This window comes from Pipra filicauda, unplaced genomic scaffold (assembly GCF_003945595.2).
Source record: "Pipra filicauda isolate LSUMZ 115617 unplaced genomic scaffold, ASM394559v2 scaffold253_size2546935_pilon, whole genome shotgun sequence".
Taxonomy (NCBI): domain Eukaryota; kingdom Metazoa; phylum Chordata; class Aves; order Passeriformes; family Pipridae; genus Pipra; species Pipra filicauda.
In genome coordinates, this window is record NW_024104369.1 from 1,073,190 (window position 1) to 1,093,503 (window position 20,314).

Here is a 20,314-nt window from a genome sequence, read left to right on the forward strand (position 1 = left end):
GCTGTAAAATGCAATTATGGCAGGGATTAGTAAATGCTAATTTCAGCAATTTTAAATTTATATTTCCAACTTACCTCTGGACAGTCCCAAGTATTTGAACGTTCTTTGAAGTCACAAATGGCTAAGACTGAAAAGTTCTGGATTCTCTTTAGCCATTGCACACAGATTCGAGTATCTGTTACCCAAGTAAGCCAAGTAAAATAGTGATCACTAAAAAATAAAACCAGAAAGAAATGGTGGTTATTAAACAACAGGAATATAGCAGCACTGCTCCAGACTGAATACCCCATATTGTTCTGTGGAAGAAGCAAAGCTTCCATTGTTTTAGGGTATTTTTTTGTCCTTTATAACAATGTATCATATGGACAGCTAAATACAGCGTTTCTAGTTAGCTTCTGATCCTTCTAGGAGATTAATATGGCAGTCCCCTGTTAAAAACAGAACAACTCAGAAGTTCAAGCATTTAAAACACATAGGTAAAAACTTTTTTAAAACAAAAAAACATACTTGAGGGCACACTACCTGGATGCTATGATTGTAGGAACCGGCACCTCCTTAGGATGAAACACTTCAGGGTAAGTAGTGTCTACAATAAACACTTTAACAGTAGGATTTTTAGCCCCAGCCTTCAAAGAAAATGTATCAGGTTATTCAAACCAGGCTCCAAACAATTCAGATCGAGGAAAATTACAACACGTTTTGCAAGAAAGTAGATATGTTACAAAATACATATTCAGTTGAGTATAACAGGGCAAATGTGGTCCTATAAGATCTCAGAGTGACACTACAGCAGTAGTACATTACTTATTTTTGCATCATTTAATATATAAAGAAGAAAACCTTTTAAACAGTCAAATTTAGTGCCTTTCTACATGGAAAATGTGCTTGATGGGAACCAGTGTTTTGTTTGCAGTGTGGATCTTTGCAGCACACACTACACTTACTTTGGCATAAAACTCCAGGAGTACATTCACATGATTGCAAGTGCTGTTTGATCCCAGCTGTTAAATGGTTGCTTAAACTGATTTCATGGTTGGTTATTCATTGCATACATTATTAGTGTTTCAATTCTCCTCCATGTGTGGTCTAAACCATCCAGTTTTACCTTAGAGCTGTAACCCACCCAGTTGACAGGTGAGCAACTTCTTAAGATACATTAATGTATGATACCATCCAATCATATGAACATGACAAAGAGTCAGCAGAGCTCTCTAACACATGCTGAAGAAATGCCAACCCAAAACTGTCTTGCCTTAGATCTGGCACTAGAAGGCAATTAAAATCCTAAGGCCCTTGAGATCAAAAAGCCCTATGAAGTATGCAAATAAACTGAGGCTGTCACAGCCTTTATTTTTAAAAATAAAAAATCTCATAATTTATTTACTGTAATGAAAAATAACAACTGCATACTTAGCACATCACAATAAATAAACTGAATTGAAAAAACCAAGGCTTGACCATGCAAACATGCACTTTTGCACAGGCTTTTTACTTGCATGAGTAATTCCATTTATTTCGATGATATTATATTTACAGTTTTGAATGTACGTACAGCTTTTCAGAACTTGGCCCAAGTTTGTTTTCTTTCATTTAAGTCACAATGGATTTAACTACTGTAATACAATAATTTCTTAAGTACAGTTAATTTTATCATTTTCATAACTTATTTCTCAACAGAAAGGAAGTCAAAAGAATGATAAAACATACCTTTGGGTATGGGATAATTATTTTTCTAGGATATTGGTCCTCACCAAAATATGAATATTCAATAACTGGTATGTCAGAATCATTAAATTGTACATATGCTAAATATTTTCCACTTGGAGACCACCACAGTGCATATTTTGTTGCTAGCATTTCCTCTGAGGAAAAACAAATAAAATAATAGTTTATCATTATAATCTATCTTCTAATCTATTTTAGCATTCTACTCAGTAACCTAGACATGTAAAGACAGTTACAATAAATAAATAACATCAAACATACCGCAATACATCTCAATTCTGAGAGGCCTTAAGAACTCTCAAAACAGGCATACAGATCCTATTTAACCCACTTGGGGTTTTCTTGTGTCCATGTCTTCGTTTTTTGGTTTTTTTTTTTTAACTTTTTTGGATTCACTGAAGTGCCAAATTTCCACCAAAATTAAAACTCCCATTAAAGCTTAATTCACAGCCACTGCCTGTGCATCAGCAGGAAGCCAAATTTGTACAGTTCTGACACAGTTTCAGTAACAAAGACTCAGTAGTTTGATTACACACTATGCATACAACATTCAGCCATTGTACAGCAAATACAATAAGGAAATGGAGTAACCTAGGGCTCTAAAAAAGTATCATCACAGATATTTTGGAATGGATTGTGAGAACCGGGTAATCTAAACAAAGCATTTATCATGTTAGTTGTTGCCCTTCAAGATCTACTTACCTTCATAGACCCAATCAGGAATCCCATTAAATATTTCATTCTGTTTTCCATCACTAGTTATTTTAATTGGTGCCTCTCTTGGACTTTGTTTCAAATAGATATCATTCTGATATACATATACCTAAAGAAGAGAAAGTATTTCTTATGAGTGTAGTCAATTACAGGGGTTAGATTCCAATCTTCTGCAGTCAATGCTCTTACATTACACAAGGACAACCTAATTAATACAGAAAGGGAAATAAATGCTACACTAATGGCCCTTGCAAATTTCTCAAGGGTAGGTCAGCAAATAAATTATACATTGTGTGTGGAAAATCATGAAAAAAAATTAGAACCTTTGCAACTCATTCAAATTGCTGTTTTTTAAGAGACCCTCAAACTGTTTTGTGACTTTTTCTTCTTGTTCCACCAAAAGTAGAAGATAAAAACAAATACAAAGTGACTGAAAAGAAAATAATTGGACTTTTCTAAATCTGACAAAAGGCCTACGTGAAGTGAGAAGAGACAAAAAAAGGCTTTACTCTGTCTGGGCTCGTTTGTTCTTTTCTAGTAAATTGGTTGCCCAAAGAGAGTTCTTGTAAGGAATGCTTATCTTGGATATCTCTAAATGCAGGTCTTGGATATCTCTAAATTTCAATCAAATGAATTGACATGGGGTTAAGAAACCGGCACCAGAAGCATCAGCCTCAGAAAATCCTCCCTTTTTAAGCTGTAAGCACTTGTTAGCAACATCACCATAACATTTTACCTACTTTGTGCTCCCAATGAAAAACAAAGCAACCCCTGAAACTCTCAGATACAATACAAGGAATCATAAAATGGTTTGGGTTAGAAGGAACCTTAAAGATCACCTAGTTCCAACCTCCCTTCCATGGGCAGGGATACCTTCCACTGTGCCGGGTTTCTCAAGGCCCCACCCAGCCCGGCCTTGAACAATTCCAGACTATTTTATAAAAACATCACAGATTATCATTACTAGAAAGATAGGAAACTATCTTCACTGTGTTCTGTCTTCAGAATTCTTGATAAAGAAAATAACAATATTTAATGTGAGAGAACTAATACTCTGGCAGAACATGAAAAAAATCCTAGTAAGTTTTCCATTCATATTTATCCCCCTGGGCTAAATATTTAGCCTTGGGTATTTTTTGAAATGTTTGAAATCTTTTCTCTTGCATATATATTTTGTCAATAGTGGATAAGCAGCTTAAAAAACCACTATTATTGGGCTGATGCTTTCGAATCAAGAATAAAAAAAGTTTATAAACTTGTTATGAGATAGTTCTATTACAATTAATGAGAAATATACACTTGGTTATCAAGGAGCTATTAAAAAAAAAAGAGAAAGCAACATTGTTGTAATAAGAATCTGGCCATTTCCTAGACTAAAAATTTTAGAACAGATTTTAAATACTGCATGTCTAAAGCTCCATAATAAATTCATGTGTTATACAGTGTCAAAGGAAAGTCTATCAGTTTTCAGACCCTGAAACTGCATTTAATCCTAAATACAATTATTTTGGTCAATTCTTCATAAGAGACCAGTGAGCAAACTGAAACACATAACATAGCTGAGAGCATGGATTATCTTCTATTGAGACACAGACAAGTTAAATTTTAACAAGTTAAAACTTTTCTTTGTCATTCTTGCTCACAACCAAGATTAATAAACACGAGCCTGTCAAAAATGTGGCCTAACAAAATAAAAAACGAAGGCAGACAAATGTCTTCTAACCACACAAAGCAAATTCATTCTAACAATTATCTTTACTAACCAATTTGTGTCCAACGGGTGACCAGGATATATACTGAATTTTATGTGGAAGCTGATTTTCTGTTACAAAACCACTAAAAAAAGGAAAGAAATTGAGATGGCTTTTTGTGCACAGTGCAAATGGATCATTATACTGTACATTAATAAAAAATTCACAAATGGCTTTATTTTCTAACTGCTTATTGTTTCTCAAGCAATGCACAATTAAGGCAGGCAGAGACATGCAGGAACATGATGGTGTTCACGAATTCTGGCAAAGGCTTAAACTCAACCCTTTGAAAACTTATTCAACAGCCTAAGAAGCCAGCCTTATCTCTTTTCAAATGCTGCACCTTTGAAGGAGTCATTTGCTCCACCTACAGTCTGCATTACAGTCTCAGCAAGTTATTGGGAAACGTGAGCTCAGGATACAGCATGCTGAGCCAGGCATGACAACAGCATTTACAGCATTCGTTAAGGATCACAACCCACATGCAGTACCTCCCCACTCACATTAGCCTGAAGCAACCTTTTCCTGTCACCTTGAGCCAACAGTTTCCTAAGAATGGTGCAGCTCAGGGCAGCCCCTGTTGCTCAGAACTAAGAAGCATTTGGTCACGCTGCTACTTATGGCATAAAAAGGTGACCAGGGCAGATGAGCACATGACCTCCTTTGGATTTGGGTGGAAAGAGGAGTGGTTTGGGGAAGGTCTTGGGAAAGAGGAAAAAAAAGAAGCTGTAAACTTTTGAGGAATGCAGGATGAACTGTCACAAGATCACTGGAGCCCTAAGGGACATGTGAATATTTTAGGAAAGTTAAACAGTGGATCAATGATAAAAAGAATGAACTAGCAGAAGGGCATGGAGACATCAGGTATGAGACTGAAATGGACTCAAGCAGCCAAGATAGGGTGGGCGAAAATTATGCCAAGAAAAAAAAAATTAGAGTCTTGAGCAGTGAAAGTTTTACGGCATGCAATATAAATCAATCCAGACACCTGGATGAGTAAATAAAAAGAATGCATGATTTTCTTAGGGAACGTTTTTTTTAAGTGAATAAGTAATCTGATAGAGTCAGGCAAAAAGCAAAGCAGGATAGTAGTCACTTTACTACAGTTTTTCAGCTTGCAAGCACAATACACTACAGTGTATTCACCATAGCCCTCTGTAAGAAATATCAGGCCTTACCCATATATGAGATCATAAATGTGGTATGATGCTGTATAAGAGTATCTCCACAGCTGCATAAATTAAGCAAGAAAACACTATTAGCTTGGAAAAAGATAATCTAATTACAAATAATCAGCTGCCTTCTCACAGCCTACCCCCATCTCAAGAAAGTACCAAAAAACATTTATCTATGGTAATCACAACCAAAAAAATACTTCATGAAATGAAATATTTCATTAAGAGATATATTATAATTATTACCTTTGAATAATTGCTTTCCAGAGCTATGAAATATTGGTCTGATGACAACACATAATTTGAAGCATTAACTTGTTTCTGAAAGATTGAGAAGTAGATTAGGTTCTAGTCTCATTCACTTTTAAACTGGGACTTGAAATGCAACTCCACTTTTCTGCCTTTTTATTAATTAAAAAGGTACATACCATTGTTCTGTTAGTCATGATGGTAGTTGCATAATTCCTTTCAACATTGTAAAGAATAATATCATCTTCTGCAGATTGATGTAGATACTCATTATCTTTATAAACAAGACAAAATGTTTGTTACCTTCACAGAAGTTACTACAGAACAAAGCTGTTTATCAATGTGTTCACACTCCTTTTAATGAATAGATTTTGAGCAAATATCTTTTGGCATTTAGATAGAAAATGTTTTTCTTTTAATAAGGTCAAATACAGAGTTATCAAGAAACTGTCTTCAAGGTTCTTGACTACCTTCTCTAGATTATACTCTGCACACAGGATCAGCTACTTAACTTTTTAAGTAAATTCCAGATTTTATTCTCAGCAATGTCTGATCAAGAATGCCAGCGACAGACCCATTAGAATGTCAGTATCAAAATGTAAATGTTTTAAAGAAAATGTTCAATATCTTTCCTTATCATTTTACCAGAACATTCTCATTTGTATATTCCACAGACAACAGCAGTACCATGTAGCTGACATTGCATAAGTGACACTGCTCTTACTTACTCACGCAAGTTCTACAAAGTGAGGGTTGAGCGTCAGTGGCCTTGACCGAGAATGGAATTTAACCCTACCTGTGCTCAAGACCTGAGCCATAGGTTGGTAGAGAATAAAGATCAGAATTTTAGTTTCAGATTGCTATTTTCACTTCTATAAACAGAGAGAAGGAATTACATACTTTGTGTAGTTAAAGAGCAAGACTAACAGTTTAAAAGCAGCTTGAAACCTTGTGTGAGGTGCTCATTTTTAGGAAATTAGATCACCCTTGGATCTTTTGAGCACACTTCTGTGATTCGTGTAATAGCATTTGTGCTGATCTCAGACACCCTTAGGATGAAATATTCAATTTTAACTCCTTGTTTCGGAAGAGAAGTAGACATATGGAATGCTGTAGGCATGACTATCTATGGAATCTATGGCATGACTTTTGTGTGAGCTTTGTGACTGTTGAAAGCTAAGTCTAAGTGAGAAAGCTATAAAGAGGGAAGAAGAATATTAGGTTTAAGTGATAGGCAGCCTACATCCTTCAGACATTCAGATATAATTCTAACAAACTGCAACCTAATTTTTAAATCATACAAGTCATATCAACATACTTCAAATTGTTAATTGTAAAATTTTAACTGCTGCTAGCAATGTCCTATAAGGTTTCATTTCCGTTCTAAAATTGTGGGATAAAACCAGCTTGGTAAGAATCCAAGTGAATGGGCACTACATTTCTTGCTCTAGGCAGAGCACAGTAACTGCTTGAGGCAGCTCATCGATAGGAGTGGTAGTGATGTGTGTGCTTGAAGGCAAACCAGTCCAGCTCCAGCCTTTCCATGCTGCTGCAATTCAATGATAACCAAACCGGTATTTCAGCCACACACAGACACATTTATCAGCAGCAATTAACTTCATGTCTTTGCCCTCTACCTTAAGGAACTTAGAACCTTAGCTTTGTTTTCAATGCAATGCCCTGGAACTCAGGCATTTCAGCAGTGAGTGTATCTTATTCCTTAAATGAGATAAGAACAGTTGGGCTCATTGCAGAGCCAGGTACTACTGAAAACAAGGAACAGGGCCTGTAAAACAGAATACCTCAATCATTACAAATGGTAAGTGAAAAAATGTTGTGAAAAACATAAAAAGGAGATTGTTTAAGGAATGACTGACACATTGACATATTTCTTTCACTTGCTGCAATGAACATGACAGTAAAAGAAATAAAACATTGAAGGCCTCTGTAAAATTATAGTTTATACTTGATTCAAACATGTCTGTTGAAACATCGAATACCTGGATTTTCTAGAATGACTGACAGAATAGTAAATTTCAACCGTAAGTTTTGACTAACACATGGTTTAATTTCATAGTTAGGATTCATTCACAGTAAAGCTGGAGGAAAAATACATTTCTCAGCCTGTGTAAACCAGTCTGGAAATATATATTAGAAAGTCTTATCTATGTTTGAGAAAAGATTTTGCTTACCTGACACCCAATATGGAAAAAATGTTTTATACTGGAAGTTTCCACTCAAATAATCCTCCAATGTAAGAGCTCTGGGACCATCATCTGAGTTGACAACTAAGAATAAGACAGAAAGTTTCTGTTAATGGAAAATGGGAAAAAAAAAAAAAGAAAAGAAAAAGAAATAATTACTAGTCCAGTATTTCCTCTTTTCTATATTTAGTACCATGGAACAGTGAGGATACCATAATCCTGGAAACATGCAAAGAATAAGCACAGCAGAAAGGAAAGTTCTCTGTTACTGTTCTGATAAGGTCCTTTAGCCTCTGAAGGATTCAATTTTAGGAATACAAAATTAGAAATGAAACAAACTGATTTATTTCACCCAGTCATTTATTCAGTCAAACACATTTATTTGTAGACCCTGTGAGTCCAAAAAAACCAACCCTTTTTCACACAAATGACAAATTAAAGGTTTGTGTATTTTTTTTTCTTTCCCCTTAAAGCATGAGTTTCATGAACTTGTAAAAACAACTATTTTAATCGGAACCTGCACATGTTCAGCAGATGGTCAAACAACAGGATGTGCCTACAAACCTTTACTGCCAAATCTCATAAATGCCTCATCAGCCATTGTTAGAGGATGGAGATAAAGCTTGCAAAATAATCCCCATCCACATATATTTCTCAGTAGCCACATGAAAAAATAAATGTAGGTATGCAGGTAAAAATAATGTGAAGAAGTAATGAATGAGTGAACCCAAATTTGAACTTTTTATTTAATGCTGCAAAAGAAAATTGACAATGATTCTGGAGAGAAGAAAAGTACTCAGATTTTTGATTTCTAAGCAGGTCAGATAACTGCATTAAAATAATGCACAAAATTGTGACTGGTTTTGTGGCTTTGTCTATGTTTCTTCCCAAAACTAAAAACCTTAAGATAGGGCAGATTTTAAAACAAAATTCAAGGACAATCAACTGGATGAGGATTATCCTGTGCAGTTCCTGTGCAGAACCTATGCAGTTTCCAAGAGTGAGAGTAGGCAAAATACTTAATCCTCAAAAGACACAGGAACTTTTCTGATAAAGGCCAGTTTTTAAAGTTCAGCAGCATAATAATGGCAGTTTTCAAGTCTAGGCATTCTGTATGGGCTTTTTTTCTCCTTTAAATTCAAGGGCACTTTTGCCATGGTCTTCAGAGGTAGTGGGGATGTCACACTCCAGCTTAGTAGATCTCTGCCACTTCCCCTGTTTGTTCCATCAGAGCTCTCAGAGGACAGTCAGATAATCAAGATGACTCGTTGCCCTCGGGTTTCATATCATGCTCCATCAATTGCTCATTACAGCTGCCCCCTCTGTTAAGATCACACTGACTTCCTGGGAAATGTTTCTTCATATTATCTTCTATGGTACTTTGTAATGATAATACATATTTTTTTCTGCTAAGTGACTATTACTTACTGTAGAATACACATGTCAGGTTGACTGTTGACACAAGCCTTGCCTGCACTAATGAAGAAGAAAGCTGTCACAAGAAATAAAACTGAATGCCAATCCATAGGAAAAAACTTATCCATATAAACTCTGAGCTAGCAATATGTCCAGAAAATATCCCAAGAAGGTCAACATGAAGTTAATTCCTCTTGCTAATACCATGACTGTATATTAGAGATCTTTGATACACTAATGATAAACATAGAAGATGGCAGACTCTTAAGAAATGCACAGATAATAATTACAAAGAAGAACCCAATTCTATTTATATTGAGTGATGATTAATTATCACTATCTTTCAGTTTATATTCTCTAAGTGAACAAGCTTATTAGCAAAAGAAATCTCCTGTTAAGATCTATTTCCAAGGTTGTGTGTATAGGAGGCTTAAATTTGCAGTCCTTCTTCATACCTTAATCTGGTAAAATTTCCTTGTTCCTTCTCTCAGTTTAAGAGGATTTTGCACTATAAAGACAAGCAATAACACACATTTGTCATCACTGGTTTAATTTTCACAGCTCTAATTTAAACCTTCACTCCGTTAGCTATCTCACCCTTACATACTTAATATTCTGTGATGATTTATTATGACTACTAATCATTTTCAAAATGTGTCCACTCAGATCTGAATTTCTACCACTGGACTCCAAAAAAATCCAAACACAACTATTTCTCACTTGAGCATTTATAATTTTGAATGCTGGTTTCTAGGCAACAGAAGATATCAGTAGCATCTTTAATAGTTTCCTACAATTGTTGCTGATTCCTTCTTCTGTAACTAAAGACTTGTTCAATAACAGTACCCAAAATCTCTGCTCACAAAACAGATGCTAACATGAAAAGTACTTTACATGTCTGCAACACTCTATAGACATTAAATTGGATGGCTGTTGGCAGGCTTGGTAAATTCTTTCATTGTGGTTTGTTTCTCTATAAAATAACAAAGATGAAAAAAGATGCCCAGGGACAAATAGGAAGCAAAAAGCAGAGCCAACCGCTACAGAAATGAAAGCTCACCAAATTTCAGCTTTGCTCGCTTCCCTTCACCACCCTGCTGTCTCAGTTTTAATCCTTTGTCGTCCATTTGCACTCATTTACAGAGTGCAGCTCTGTATTTTTCTGTGCACTCAACTGGTTGTTTTGCTTCACAGTGTAACTTGCTTTATATATTCAATGATCATAATTACTCACTCTTGCATTTGAATGTATTTGACTTACATATATATAACTGTGATGATAAAAGTATGTAAACATCTAATAATTGCCACTGGCTTTATGCAGATAACTTTACTTTTCAGTTCATTGTCATGAGAGAGCTTAATAAAAAACAGAAAGCAAAACTTTCAATTATATTAAACTCAGATTAACTTTATGCACACCAATCCATCACTGTGAAATTCTGTTTGTATTATGAGGATTATTCCATTTCAAAGACTGGATGTGGGTAAACCAGCACAACCCTTGTTTTAGATTTCAAATGCTTACTGGCTTATTCCACAACATGTTCTAATGTGCGTCCGTATAAATTGTGTCTACTCTTGCCAAATTAAAGCAAGTGTACATAATAATCTGAAAGTATTCTGGTTTCTGTATATGTTATTTTTATATATGTAGTTACATACATTTATTTTATATGTATTTAACATATATGTATTTTTATATGTATTTTGTTTAGCATTCACTGCCAAACTTCAATTAGAGGACTAGCCAAAAGAAAACCGGTCAGCATGGTATTACAGTCTGTTTCTGGACTAAGATGTCCATTCTCATCTCTGTGGCCTGATGCTGAATAGCTGAACTGCAAGCTCCTTCAACATGAGGAAATCACAGCTCAGTTCAGCATCAGAAATTAATTCCAACACTCCTGACCCTGCTCCAGAACTTTGGTCACACTCAGCTCCACATCAACTGAACATGTTTTCCATACCTGTGTTACACTCAGTCTCTGTTTTCTCAATGAAAGTTACTTAAAAGCACCCTTCAGAATGAGCAGAAAAGGTGAAGTCTGAACAAGTCATGTTTCACAGTTTGATCTAGCTTTTGTTACTGGTAGGAACAGAAACTGTGTATAGAAAGCTAGAGCATGCTAGAATGAGAATGTTTTAGTTTACTAGCAACTCTAACATCTCTACTGCATAAGGTGCCAAGACAGGAAAAAAGCCTCTTTCTAAATAATGGAAAACCCCTTATAATCCCCTTTAGTTATTGAAAATCAAGTTTTCAGAAAACATATTTATAATGAAAAGCTACCATAAAAATTTACCTTAGGTCTTAGTCATCATACTTTTTTTCTAAGCATAGACTTGGAGAGGTGAGATTGTTGGGGTAATCCCTTTTAAATTAGTCCTAAACTAGAGATTTTATTCTGCCACCAGCATGTGAATAAGCACAGAAAATTAACAGAGCCTGTTTTGAGTAAGCACTTAATTCTAATTTAAGAATCAAAGTAATGTAGAGTTTCTTCAAAGCACTAGTCAGATTATGGAAGAAAAGGCCCACCCAGTGCCTCCTAGGAGTATTGTCACAGACTACAGTGAGCGCAAGTACAGTAGACTGAAATCTGTTAAAGTGCTAATTCATCTTAATACTGGTTTTTATTACTCTGTTCTAATACCCTATAGCTCTATGCCCCCAGTGTGCAGATCACTGTAGCAAGGTTTACACTATTATATCTGAACCTGAACTTGTTGCTAAGACTGAATCACCAGAGTGGTGGAGGCACTCTGTCATGGTAATCTATTGATTTTCAATTGCAAGAAACTTCAGCAACTACAGAGAGTTTATTAACTCTGATTTTAACATGCCAACTTTGATAGACAGCCAAGAAGATGAGATTTTCTCTTTAACTTTATTTCTGTTTTCAGTCAAATATCCAGGCATTTTCAACTAAATATCCAGGCATTTTCAATTAGAAAGCAGCAACTAACAGCACCACCTCCAGCTGGTGCCAGCAACTGAATTCCTGGCGGGAAGTACTTTTCTTCCCTTCCACAATGATGGACACAACCTGGTTTGACTTGGCATCAGAACACAGGGAGGCATTAATTGAATCAGAAAATGGATTTGGCTGATGTGTAGCAAAGAACAATACCACTTCCTAAGAACTGGCTGCTCACCCCTTCCTGGCTGAGAGGAATGCCCTATCACCTCATCTGAGATGTCGGAGAATGAGGGACTTGGTCTCAGGCCTAGGCCAACCATACACTGGGAACAGAAACAGACAGACATGATTCTGAATATTCATTAAAAATAGCAAAAGAGAAGATTAATTTGGAGCCTAAGCAATACATACGGTTGATTGTAACTCTGCCTGTGGTTCTGCTATAGCTTTTCCACTGCAAACTGATATTTTTTTCTTGTTTATGCTGCAGAAGAACAGGACTAGGTACACCAGTGTACAGGTGAAAAGAACCTTTCTGAACTATTGCGGTTTGGTGATCATAGCTGGATTACCATAGTCAGGTAAATCATACCACATGTACTCAAAGACACATCAAAAAATGGTCAGTAATTTCTTAGGCATAGAGGCCAATTGCTATACTGAGATTGCCCACCTTGCTCTTCTGATGCCCACAGAAATTGTGCAATAACTGCAAGTATTTCCCTCTTAATATCCTCTCCAAACAGAAAACTTTTTTCCAGTATAACTTTTGAGAATTTTTGACATTTTTATAGTCTTGCATGTTTAAGCCAAAACCAGGTATCACATTTTGAGAAGTTTGAAGAACATGAAATAACTAGAAATTTTGCAGACAAAATCATAACTCAATACTTCCAGTTCTTTTAGAATTATAAATGACATTTTCCTTTGCTGATTTCTTAAGCAGAAATTTATTTGTTCTGTGTCTATACACTTCTCATATGCAAGTAATTGTCTTTCTAGATCGCCACATCCTTTCAGTTAAGTAGTGGTAAAGGTGGAATGTACAAACAACATTCCATCTATGTAGCCATTTCCTGTCTGTCTTCAACTTGCAAAATTTGTAACTGTAAAATTAATTTATATTTCTTCTATTTACAGCTGATCAGTAGACAACTAAAATTCAAAAAGGGTGAGGCATTCAAACAGATAACTGCAGCACTTACAGTTCCACCTGAGAATAAGAAGCCATAATGTGACACCCCTAATATAATTGTGCATTCAACACAACTGTCTAAAGTGTGTCAACAATTGTCTAAAATGCTCCTTCAAAAGCATTCTGTGAAAGTATGATAATTTCTTTATCATCCTATGTGAAGTAAGAAAATTTCTTTATTATCCTTATTAGCTAAACGTGATGTTTAATATGACTTGTTACTAAGTCACTATTCCAAGAAACTATAGAGATGACAAGAGTTCTTCATAATTGCTCAGGTACTGAAGAGGCCAGTGAGCTGTATTTGATAACTTCAGAAGGGAAAAATAAATTCATTTCCTCCTACAGTACCATCCATCATCTTCAGCAACTTCTTCAGGCTGCCAAACTGATCCTTGGTCTCCCGGCTCTTTGTTTCCTCATTATTCTTTTTTTGTTTAAATCTCATAAAAATATTCTGCCCTCCCTGTCTTAACATGCAGGCTTGGTATGAGTGAGTCTGACCTCATATCATACATCTACCTAGTAGTGAAAACTCAGATTTGGCCATGCTCAAGGTAGCCAAAAAATCTGACACCCTACCACTGATAGTCAAAGTCTAAACTATCACTGTGAGGTGGTTATGTCTCACAGAACTGCATACCACCCTGGTATAATCCATCCTCACGTTCACATGCTGCACAGCAGCATCATCCCTAAGTGCTTCAGAAACCTCCAACACTCCTCTCAACAAAACAACCCCGATAACCATATTTCACAGACATATCAGTAGGAAGGAGATTTCACCTTAGACAAAACCTGCATATTAAATATAGGACTTAACTTTCACAAGATTAAGCAGATGGTTGATTTAATAACATTTAGTTGTAAATACAAACCCAATTTCCTTATCTCAGTCACCCTGCCCACATATGAACAGAGAATAATAATAGAAATAAAACCTTTTAAATAGATACTCTCAGTCAAATACAACCTTTTTATTACAATGTTAATTATTTCACAGGCATTCAATTAATCTGCTATAGTGAAAGGGCCATGTAAATACTTGTATTGCCCCTAATCCCCCTCTCATAGAAAAAATTACCATCAAGTTAGTGTCACTCATGCTCAAAATTTCAAACTTCACTTACTTCAGACTTCACCAGAGGACTCAGCAGATCCCACTGGGTTGATTTAGATACAGCTGGCATAATAATACTAGAGCAAACTATCCATCCATATTTTATACAATGCTGACTTTAATTTTCAAATACAATCCTGAATATATCCACAAATAATTAATCATACCCCACCTACAACAAAATGTTTAACTTGTAATTGGATGCAGAACTTCTGTAATTATTACACAACCATTTAAAACCAAATACAAACTCACCAAGCTAAAGAAAATTACTAACAGTTTGTGAGAATCTCCTAACCCCTAACAGAGAAAATTACATAATATGAGGAGATCTGAGAATTATTTTTGCAGTCCTGACTAAGAACACTATATATCATGCACAACAAAGTTAATTTCGGTGCTTTTCACTTCAAAGAGTTCCTTGTTTCAACATCTGCTGGCATTTCAATTTCACCTTCAGGATATTTCAGCTGTCAGTACATTTCTGTAAAGTGATAAAGCTGGAACAATTCTGACAGGACAATCCTAAAGATGATTTGATGAACTTTCGTGAACTTTAGAAGTCACAGTAGCTAAACAAACTGTGTTTTACACTACATTAGATTAGAAATGCCTTACCTCTTGATGGAAGCAGTATAATACACATAAGTAATAAGGAAAGCAAAAGGCATATAACCACACCAAATATGATTTTTAGCCGGGTCTGCAGAACAGAAAAAAAAAAATTACATTTCTAATATTGCCTGAAGCACACTTCTATGGCTGGTAAATTAAATCCTCCCACTCTCTAACTGCTGTAATCCATCCAAGCAAAAAGCAAAAACTTCCCTGCAGCACATATGAAAAGACTTCCCTTTCCTTTTTCTTTAAAACAAACATTTTCGTATCAGAGCCTAGCCTTGTGTAACAGCTGACAGTTTAAAACAAAAGATGTAAATGTTACCAGAAGTTGAATTCAGAGCATACAGACCTTCATTTTCCTGCCGTATTCTTAAAGAATGCAAATTCTCTCTTCTGGGTGTTGGTCAGCAGATCCAGGAGAGGAGTTTGAAAAGGCAGTGTCTGTTTTCACAGTTGGAGGCCAAACCTCTGGCAGACTTTTTTTTCCTACATACTTCTGAAAACTGTGCCAAATTTCAAAGGGTTTCCATAAAATTAAAAACACACTTTTGGGGAAGTTCTTGGACCAGAAATGGACAGTGGGTGGCTATAGGGGTGGTGATTATGTACTTCCCATCAATGTGAGCTGTAACCAACATCTGCTTACACTAACTTGAGGTTTTATGACTCATCAGATGCTTGACATGCACTGTTTTTCTCTGAAAAGTTTCTGCTGTATTTTTTGGCAATCTTCACATTCTCAGGACATAGCCATGACCTTATTTCTGCTCTCTACAGAGAAATTAAAAATAGAATTCTATAGCTTGTTTATATGTAATTCACGTATGTTTACTTTCTGAAATAATAAATGATAGTGCAAGAATGCAAATCAAGCAGCAGAAACGGATACTGTTTAATGTCTTCCACATGTGAGGAGAATTACTGTTTTTGCCTGAAAACTATGCCCTTCTATAGGTTACGTAGGAGAGCTTAGAGAACTAAATACATACTGGCCCAGTGGAAATTCTGAAATAGTTCTTAAACCACCAATTGCACCTATTTTATTCAGCCCACTCCAACGCGGTCAGCTGAAAACTGGGAAAACTCCGAAGACCGCAGTGTCAAGTTACATAAGCCATCCCTCAGCAGAGGGGGGAAACGCTCGAAAAGCGAAGTATGCCGTGCTCATTACACTGACTTTACCCAAATATTCTAACTCGTGGTGTGCCTCGGAGCGGCCCCGGGGAGCGCCGTGAGCAGCGGGGCACCTCAAACTCCGCACTCCGAACCCACAAAGCCCCAACCCCACCCCCGCACCCGGCGCTGCCCTCGGGCGGGGCCGCGCACGGGGCGGGGTGGGGGGGAGCGGGGCCCTCTGGCGGCCAACAGGCAGACAGACAGACAGACACACAAAAACACACAGACACACACGCAGAGACACATACACATACGCAGAGACACATACACACAGACACACAGACAGACACAGAAACACACACACACACACACAGACACACACACAGACACAGACGCACACAGACACACACAGACACACACGCAGAGACACACACACAGACACACACACACAGAGACACATGCAGAGACACATGCAGAGACGCACACACAGAGACAGACACACAGACACACACACACGGACGCACACGGACACACGCAAATGCACACACACACATAAACACACATAGACGCGCATAAACACACAGACACACACAGACACGTAAACACACTTAAACCCACACACATAAACAGACACAAACACAGGCACACAAACACACACATAAACAGACACAGTCACGCAGATACACACACACATAAATGCACAGATGCACACATAAACACACACACAAACACACAGACACGGTCACACAAACACACACACACACATAAACACAGTCACACAGACACACATAAACATAGTTACACAGACACACACACAAACACACATAAACACAGAGTCACACAGACACACATAAACATAAACACACAAACACACACATAAACACAGTCACACAGACACACAGAGACACATAAACACAGTCACACAGACACATAAACATAGTTTCACAGACACACAAACACACACATAAACACACAGACACACAGTCACACAGACACACATAAACACACAGACACAGTCACACACACATAAACAGACACACATAAACACACAAACACAAACACAGACCCCTCCCTCACTCCCCAAACACACACACACACAGACACACATAAACACACACATATACATAGACACATAGAGACACATGTACACACACAGACATACACACAGACACACCCACACATACAGAGACACATAAACACACACAGACACACATAAAGACATACGCACACACACATGCACACAGACACCCATACACACACATAAATACACACAGAGACACACATAAACACACAGACACACATAAACACAACACACATACACACATAGCCACACATGCACGCACATGCACAGACATATGCATACATGCACACGCACATGCATGCACACACATATACACACACACACAGATACACACGGTCAGTTCACCTCTCTCCCCACAGATACACACAGTCAGTTCACCTCTCTCCCCAGTTCTTGTCACAACAGCAAAGTACAAGTTAGATAAGATAAAGTGTCTAAGATCCATCCTGTTGATATAAGCCATGCAGGACAAAAAGGCTGGAAAGGCTAAAATACATTATTCCTGATACACTGTATATTAAGGGCAGAACTGAGCTCAAACGCAGTAGTTTTCCTAACAAGATAGTACTGCAACTACTCAAAATTTCCATAACAGAAAAGAATTGTGAGAAATGTATTTTTCCCCATGTAACTAATGCTTCATATTCATATTTCTAAACTGATACTCATTTCCTAGCATTCTGTGGTTAATGCCATTTGTATTTTCAATAACATGGTTCAGAGAAATCTGTTTGTTTCCTACCAACATTGGTTATTTCTGACAACCAGAACATCACAAAACTGCAAATGTAGGTTTTGATCAGCCTAGTTTTCCTTTCCAAATACGCAGCTTCTTTTAATGAATGCATAGTTAGAGAATGCTTCAAAGGAAGTGATTCAAACTCACATGATCCAAAAGGCTTTGCAAAATGACTATATGCTGCTATGTATTTGTCTACTCTGGAAGTCTAATTATCTAGCCATGTGCTTTAGTAAGATTCACAATAGTGGCAGCATTAGAAGCAAAACAAAATTTACCTGTCAAAGAATGATATTTACAAGCTCTGTAGATTTACTGCTCCTAACACCGGAACTCTGTTCTCTGGACTGTTTATACTGTAATGGTGAAGAAGCAAACGACAATCCTTTCAACAGCCAAACACTTCCTAACTTCTGCAACATCAGAACCTCATGATGTAAGATAAATAAAAGTGTAAGGAAGCTAGAAAGAGGGTGAGTCATTTGGAGAAATGGACAAATTATGGAACAACAAAAAAAATTCAGTTTGGTCAGCGACTATACAAACAGTTATGCAAGTACTCTAAGGTTACTAAAGTATTTACATTTCACAAGTGAGGAAATGAGATTTACAGATGTAGGTTGTGCATTACATGAGACCAAAATTAGAAAGAATAAGCAAAATACAACTGAAGTGGAACCAGTTCCTAAGTAGCCACACACATAGCCAGACGAATTCACAGTGACTAAGTTTTTCTTCTTTCCACATTTGAGAACAAATAAAGGCTGTAAGTAGAAAATACAATCATGATTTGTCACACTGTCTGGAGGACTTTGGGTCCATAAAGGCAATAAATGCAGAGGTAACTAGCAGATAAAATATAGCAATTTAGCTTGTTTTTTACAACTTCACACTTCCTGGATGAACAATATAGGTGTGTTTTACAACCCCACTCAGAGACAATAACTTGACTGGAACTTCCTCATCCTACACACCAGCAGGATTCGAGGTTCATTAGACGTTATGCTGAAGTGAGATTGTGCAAACACTCTTTAAGCTTTGGTGACAATGTAGCCGAGTTACGCCAGGAACTGGAAGTATAACAGCAGCATGCAGGTGAACTACAAGTAGCCCAGGCATGTTTGTCATACAGATCTGTAGCATATATGCAGAAATTCATCTTCATATACTCTTGTTGCTTCAGTACAGGGAAGCATTAAAAGCTCAGACTGCAGAAAATCTACTCGGCATGGAAATTTATTTGATCGAAGACCCAGCACCAATCTATGTAATTATATCATCTTTTTACCAGGGTTTTACACTTCTTTAAAAGTACTAAATAAATTAATTCAGACACTTGAAAATGCTACGTACAGTGTACCTGTTACATGTTACATTTATGTAACTGTAACAACTTGTTAATATAGAAATCAAGAGATGATCTGGATGATGATTATTTCCCAAGACAGATTATTCTAATAATTAATTTAGTATATTTCATAGCATCTCATCAGATTCTGAGCACATGAAGAAAATACCTCTTAAATTACAATCCTGTGTAATCTATCAACTTCCCACATTTTTAGATAGTCACATTCTTAGACCAACATATAAAAAGTGTAAAATTTGTCCTGCACTTAATGCTAAATTGGCATATTCTAAAAGTAGCCAAAGGCTCAGTATTAAGCAAGATACTACTATACAAGAAAGATAATAAGATTTTCTAAGAATAATAATTACATGAGGAGAATTTTTTTTAACTGATAAATGTTGGTTTATCAGTTAATATGTTGAATAATGAAGTTGGTGAAGATTTCATATTTATTCTACTCTGCACAAAAGGTACAAATAGAATTATATATATATATATATAATGTATATCAATACCCAAATGTAAAACACATACACTACAAATTGTTTACACTCCCCATCTCCCAGTGGTGTTTCCTGTTTTAGTTGTATCATTCAAAAATACGTGTGGAATTGCTGTGTCTTGAAACATCTTTGCATATATAATCTCAACTCTCAATACTTCTAGTTTTTTTTACAGTTGTAAGGTAGTAGTTTATGGGTATAAATCACTGTTATGGAATAATTTCAATTTATACACGGACCACAATTGCTATAGTTTAAGCACATTCTCATCTGCAAAACTGCTATAGTGAAAACTCATCAGTGTGTATATTTATTTCATAATGCTATGATTTGTTTATAAGTAAGTAGCTAATCCCAGTATGGCCTGAATTAGCTTGGTGATGTCTGAAATGTACTTCTCTTCAGTCAGAAATTTGGCTTTTTCTCCCCC

At 36.5% G+C, this 20,314-nt stretch overlaps 1 protein-coding gene across 1 annotated transcript in view; it reads right to left on the bottom strand.

The window, feature by feature from the left end:
* LOC113994777 (prolyl endopeptidase FAP) overlaps window positions 1-15,902 on the bottom strand; it is a 39,526-nt gene extending 23,624 nt beyond the window's left edge. Inside the window, exons 1-11 of the mRNA XM_027734202.2 lie at window positions 15,444-15,902; window positions 15,092-15,176; window positions 7,807-7,902; window positions 5,794-5,888; window positions 5,612-5,686; window positions 5,369-5,421; window positions 4,203-4,275; window positions 2,428-2,548; window positions 1,708-1,862; window positions 523-626; window positions 75-210 (exon numbers count right to left, since the gene is read on the bottom strand). Of these exons, the coding sequence (XP_027590003.1) occupies window positions 75-210; window positions 523-626; window positions 1,708-1,862; window positions 2,428-2,548; window positions 4,203-4,275; window positions 5,369-5,421; window positions 5,612-5,686; window positions 5,794-5,888; window positions 7,807-7,902; window positions 15,092-15,176; window positions 15,444-15,449 (999 nt within the window). The 5' untranslated portion in view covers window positions 15,450-15,902. The remainder of the gene's footprint in view (window positions 1-74; window positions 211-522; window positions 627-1,707; window positions 1,863-2,427; window positions 2,549-4,202; window positions 4,276-5,368; window positions 5,422-5,611; window positions 5,687-5,793; window positions 5,889-7,806; window positions 7,903-15,091; window positions 15,177-15,443) is intronic.
* Window positions 15,903-20,314: the final 4,412 nt, after the last annotated feature.